A 6,144-nucleotide genomic window follows, 5' to 3' on the forward strand; every position below is an offset into this window, starting at 1 on the left:
GTCCTGTCTGTTTACCTTTTACACCGGCTGACACTTTCCGTTTGTGTTTGGATTTGCAACATACATACTATTATGTAATGATCAAATAGTTTTCTTCTGCAGCTGTTAGCAAAATGACCTAATAGTCATATTCCTCAAATATGATAACCGCTTATCTTTGCTGCTGTTGAGGTCACTATAGTACACCCACTGAGTGTGAGTAATTATCAGTTTGTAACAGTCTTACTAATCAGATGCAATCACAGAGGAAGCAGGAGTGGCTAAAAATTTATTGCAAATATAAAGACACTTTTTGGTGACAGTCAAGTCCTAGTAGCTACATGTCAGAAGCATAGCTGATAAATCAAACACCATAAAGAAATAACCATTTCTTTATAAACTGCATTATTTTTTCTAGAATCCTGAGAATGTAAACTACAGTGAAACAAAATCATAGACGCTATCTCATATTTCAGACTGACTAGATACACTGCAATTCACTGAAACTACAGTACAAAATATAACCAATTTTGCACACCTGACATCGGAGTAGTGCTGTGGGCAATACTTTGCAAATTCACAAGGCAATATAGTTACCATGGGGCAATACTGAAAAAAGTGTTTTGGACATTTCTTTGGAGATCAATTGCGGCTCACCCTGTGTGCCTCTGTTTCCAATAGAGCATTGTTTTTAAACACTGCACTTGAAAAAGAAAGTCATGACCCAAACAAGACATTAAAACATCACAAGTCTCCAGTATGCTCACAAAGAACATTAGCAGAATCTCTTACTGTGTGATGTTTTCATTGTGCTTTTGTAATAAGCTATAAACTAGAACACCGCATCGGAAGTGTTTTAACGACAGAAAGGGAAATACACTCGCTGTTTAATTACATTTGCAAAATTATACTTTAAAAAATAAAATTTTACGTTTCTCTTTGTAACAATAGTCTCACTTTGTTACAAAAAAACATCCAATCCCTGAATATAGCAAGTCACTCAGAACTCGTCATCACTGAGAGAGGCCCCCTGGTTGTTATCATGTGTATTGCTGGACACATGCAGAGACTCAGACAAATTTCTCCCAAGATCCTCCAATTCATTAGACAGTCCATCATAATTGACCTCAGCATGATCTAGATGGAAGCCTTCATCACTGGTTATAGTGGTGTATCCATGGTTTTTACTGACGTCTTCTTTGTCCATCACAGTAGTGTCTGTTTGGTTTGGATGGAACTCCTCCTCATCGGCCCCCGTATATTCACTGACACGCTCACTGAGCCAAGGAGAGCCGATGCCTTTATTCTGATTGAGATCCTCAGAGTCCCTGTTATTTGTTTCAGTAGGTGAAGCAGTTCTTTCAGGAGAGCCGCTATGCAACGGTGTGTAAACCGATAAGGAGACGTCATTCTCTGGTGAATCGCCATATTTGATGAGTGATGCATAAGGTAAGAGGTCGTTGTCCTCTTTGGTCTCCATCTGTTTTGACCCCCTTGACTCCAGCTGCGGTAGGTGTGTATGCAGCAGATCATTCTCCTTTCTCTCAAGCTCTGCACTGGAGGTGGGTGTGCTGACTGGCTCCGCAAAATCTTTACGTAGCACTTCCAGAAGGTGGCGCATTTTATCCTTAAAAAAAACAAGCAATGCAATGGGATGCATGAGAAAAAGATCAACAGCCCTCTGCATCTTCTTGCCTAGATATTGCTCATAATCTAGGGTAATGAATTGCTTAAAAGCTAGTGATATGTTTTTTTTAAGAATTGCACAACACATTTGGTATTCGGTATGAAATTATGTGCTCACCTCATCAAGTCGATGTCTATTCATCTCAAAATGACGCTTTAACACCCGGTCTAGGACCCTTGCAGAGGAAAAAAGACACACACTCACACTGCAGTCATGACTCAGGAGGCAGTAACCCATCGTTATCGCTGCACTGGCCAATGGTGTAAACACTTATTGAATTATGAGAACCATGCTGTAGTATCATCATGAAAAAAGAAGTGTTATCCAGGCTGCCACTGTCCCACGATTATCTGTAGCCCAACATAAACAGTAGATTAAATGGTGATTCCAAGATCTCTTAAGTCCACAGAAAATAGCTCATAAAAAATAACAAACCTGTCGGAGAAATGCCCCCTGGACAAGATGTCATCTGTTACATCAGAAATGAATTCAAGGTACATTAATTCTTCTTCCCTGAGGAAGGACATGTGATTACTCACTTCACAGAGACTAGGTTACATTATTTTAGATGGTGCTTAAGGTTCACTCAAGTATAATCTTTGTGCTATCTTATGTATTAACACAATAATTTTCAACTGTATCAATTGAGGCTGTAGAAGTGTCAGGCATTACTGAATATACTGAAACAAGAACTTACTCTGCAGATACGCTCATCATAATAGGAGACTTCCTGCCTTCTGGTGAGACCCTAGAAGATGGCGATTGTACTTAAATGCTTTCAATCTATTCAGAAAATACATGAACGAAATAGGCTATACCATTATGCATAAAATCCAAGATCATATTCTCGCTTCATAATTTTACCTGGATGAGGAGTGAAAGAATTCACTGTGTCTACTCTTATTTGCCTGGCTTGGTTGTCTGGATACTGAGAAATGTGTGCCATTTAACTCATCCTCAGACCACTCATGCTCAGTACTAAATCCCTGTAAAACAAGAAGTAAGAACTGTAAAAAGAGAAGGGATATTCAATATTAACATTTTACGCTTTCGGCAGCACTAACAGCGGTTTGTCTGGAATAAGTAGAAGAAGAACTGGGTAGTTAGTATGAGCAGCGATAGCCACCATGGCTGAACAGACAAAGAAAAGACTGGTACCTACAGAAACTCAAACTTAATCAACAGAAAATCCAAGGAAAACACTTTTCAGTACTACCACAGTGTTTGATTGCCAAGTGATCTCTGGGAAGTGCAGTGCAAAACACAAAAAAAAAACCCAGCAGCAATGGTCACTTACTTTTTTGTTTTGTCTGAAGAATCAAATTAAATCCTTCAACTTACCTGAGGTGGATCATCAAATTCCATTGATGAGTATCCCTTGGTTTGTGTGCTGCATAAGAGAGAGAGAGAATTAAAGATATCGTAACACACGCTGAATCAATTATTTCAAAGACACATTTCTATTGCCGTCTTTTCTCACTGTGAAAGAAAGAGACTACATGTACGTACCTTCCATGATATGTCTCCTGTCGCATCAATCTAGGGTTGGTGCAATCCTGATTTGGTTTCCTTCGCGGGGCTCTGTAGTAGCGATATTGTGACAGGTATGAACTCTTTTCGGATTTCAGTGTCCTAGGAGTGAAAGGTTTGTCTTGGGTAAAGTGTTGAGAATGTCTATGGAGCAAGTCTCCACTATACGTCTTCTGGACAGGGTCCTGGAAAGTCTTGTAGCAACTCTGATTGCCTGTGGTGGCAGAGGAATATGCTGACTGCTGCATGTGGGACGTTGCCTCAAAACTCCTGTAGTTTAACTCTGATGCGGGGCGAGTGTGGTGAGAATGGCTCCGAGAATTACCTATTGTGCATGATGGATAAACTATCTGCTTGACATGAAAGGAGGTGTTGAACCTTGGGGTGGAGATCATGGAGCTTCCTGAGCAGAAGTAGGGGCTCTCTTCACCTTGTACTGATCTCCTGCTCTGAAAAAGCAAACACATCGCAGGGTCAGACGCCATAGTAAAAAGGTTTGAGTGACAAAAATATAAGCTTTGAGTTCAAGGCCATGCAGTCAAATTGTAAGTGTTTGTAAAGCTGTAGTTTTGTCTCCAACAGCCAAGGCCATAAGAAGAATATACTGTCCATAAGACCAGTAGCATGACATGAAGTAATGATAAAATACATTGACAGGCTCTGCTCTGAAGTCTCACCTGGGCTGATGAGCAGGAGGCTCTGCTGTTCCTCTGAGAGAGAGAGTGGGCTGACTGGGGACGACCCCCTTTCCTCAGCTGCTCCTTCCTTATCTGGTCATTGTCTGTAAATATGTATGCAAAACTGAATACACACAGGAGATAGCTTACTCTGTATTGTGAAACTACTATTGGAAATAAAACTGTTTCTCTCTTACAATGTATATGGGTGTTTTTAAAAGAAAAATCCATCCTTGGATACTCTTACACTGTTATATACTGTGATGTTTAATGCATTCCAGGAGGTATTTTTGTGATGAAGAGTTGTAATTTACTTTTTTCGTGTATCAATTTTCCCTCAACCTGCATCAATCATTACAGATGACAAAATGAGCCCAGAAATGCAATGTACATCGCCAATATCTGTTTTTGAACAGTGTTTTGGGGTGGATTTTTTATTTAATATCTGCAACTTACACTTTACACTATATATCAAGCTTTTGGGTACTGAGGCATCAATGGCAGCTGTGGAAGAACAAATAAATATATAAGATCATCACAATATATTCATCACAATCTTTTCCTAAAACCCAAACTCACACTAAGACATAACTAAGATTTAACATATTATACAACAAAAGTGGAACAGAAATACATGGTTGAACCACTACAATATACTGTATATGCATGGTATATATGCAAGGTTTGAATCAATCTGGTCCAATGAATTTTGCTGTGAACATCACAATCTCTGCCAGCTCACCTTTAGCTGAGTAAACCTTTTTGTAGTGAGACACCATGTGGTCTTTAATGATGGACTGAGTCACCCTGCTGGAGGACCGAGGGCAGAAAGCTACAAACACATGACAGAGAACAACAAAACTCTCGTTAGTCAGCAATAGTGCTGAACTATAAAGTTATTGCTTGTGTTACAAAATGATACTCACTGAATTTGTCTGTTGGTGATAATATTGGCATAAATAATACTTACGGCTACTTTTCAAACTCTGTCCTCTCAGACCAGTAGTGCTGCACCCTGGTAAAGATGATGCACTCCCTAAAATTAACATGCAGATGAATAAGAAGGGTTATCGTTTTGTTTTCATTTTTATATATTTTTCAAATTTTATTTAAATTGCAGCTTAGTTTTAGTTTAGTGCGGATATGGTAATTTTAGTTTAGCTGTTTGTTTTTTTTATAAATAAGTATTTAGTTTGAGTTTAGTATTTATTATTTAGTTACAGTTAGTTACAGTTACAGTTACTAGCTTTAGTATTTGTGGTAGGTATAATAATAGAAGTTCGGAACAAGTATTTTGTACGTTTCCAACAGCTATAGCTAGTGTAATACAAAAAATAAATAAATCATTTTTAAATTTAGCCCAAAATCCTCCAAAAAAATCTATTATCTTTTACAAAGCCCATCACGTTAAACAAAAAGGAAAACAAGTAGACAAGATAATTTTAGACCAATTTTAGTTTTTTTTCCCACAGTCTTTTTTTAAATTTTATTATTATTTTCATTTATGTTTTCGAACACTTAATTTTGGTCTTACGTTTTTGTTTACAATAATAACCCTGTGAATAAGTATCTTAGCTACCACCGTCTTCAGCTTGGTGGAGCAACAGAGATTCATGATTGATAGGCTAACATCAGCTAAAGTTACCCACAGTATTGTATTACAAGCTAGGATGTCTGAATTGATTTCATTACAAACTAGCAATGTTAGCAAAGGGCTAACATTAGTCTAAACCACTTGAAACCACATCACATTAGACTAGAGGGTGTGTACAAGCGAGTCAGCATGAGTTTATCGTTGGTTGGCTGTCTAAGCATTTTTGCTAATTCGCTACCTTATGTTGAGTAACCCAACGTTAGCTAGCTAATGCTAATGGTTTTGCACTTTTGCATACCTCTTTTCGATTCCATGGTAATGTTACACTCAGCGTATCCCATGTTCCTCAGAAATATTCGGGTACAGCGACGCTAGAGCCTGGAAACATCCAGAGACTACAGTGTGGCTAAATCTAAACATTTTAGCGCTGGAAAATTAGCTGGCAAACTAATACTAGCTTATAAACAGATGAGGATAAAGCTTCCCCGTCGCCATGCTGGTTGCTATGATTGCCTTTCGTCATCACGCTCATGCGTAACGCGCACTCACGCTCACGCACGCGCACACAGACAGACACGCTCACAACACGCACACACAAATTCACTGTTACTGTCACCGTTATCTATTAAATAATTATCCCATATAGTTACACAGTTTAAACTTCACACTGCCGTTTT

General features: G+C 38.6%; 1 protein-coding gene across 1 annotated transcript; it reads right to left on the bottom strand.

The window, feature by feature from the left end:
• Nucleotides 1-265: 265 nt before the first annotated feature.
• On the bottom strand, nucleotides 266-5,808 carry spata7 (spermatogenesis associated 7). The gene is made up of 12 exons (XM_071526804.1): nucleotides 5,766-5,808; nucleotides 4,844-4,909; nucleotides 4,616-4,705; nucleotides 4,330-4,377; nucleotides 3,874-3,977; nucleotides 3,176-3,645; nucleotides 3,008-3,056; nucleotides 2,531-2,652; nucleotides 2,364-2,414; nucleotides 2,102-2,179; nucleotides 1,784-1,841; nucleotides 266-1,606 (listed from the first exon to the last, which is right to left on the bottom strand). Exons 1-12 carry the CDS (start codon nucleotides 5,806-5,808, stop codon nucleotides 980-982), a joined length of 1,806 nt encoding a protein of 601 aa, XP_071382905.1. The 3' UTR covers nucleotides 266-979.
• Between the last annotated feature and the right edge of the window lie 336 nt (nucleotides 5,809-6,144).

The sequence above is a fragment of the Centroberyx affinis genome, unplaced genomic scaffold (assembly GCF_046629955.1).
Source record: "Centroberyx affinis isolate AG114_WGS23_722 - 3 ecotype Tasmania unplaced genomic scaffold, CSIRO-AGI_Caff_v1 ptg001464l_1, whole genome shotgun sequence".
NCBI classification, from domain to species: domain Eukaryota; kingdom Metazoa; phylum Chordata; class Actinopteri; order Beryciformes; family Berycidae; genus Centroberyx; species Centroberyx affinis.

Coding starts and splice junctions, on each gene's coding strand:
- spata7 (XM_071526804.1), bottom strand. CDS start 5,808: ATGGGATACGCTGAGTGTAACATTACCATGGAATCGAAAAGAG. Junction 3,057..3,175: donor CAGGAGACATATCATGGAAG/GTACGTACATGT, acceptor TCTCTTATGCAG/CACACAAACCAAGGGATACT. Junction 2,653..3,007: donor AATTTGATGATCCACCTCAG/GTAAGTTGAAGG, acceptor CTTGTTTTACAG/GGATTTAGTACTGAGCATGA.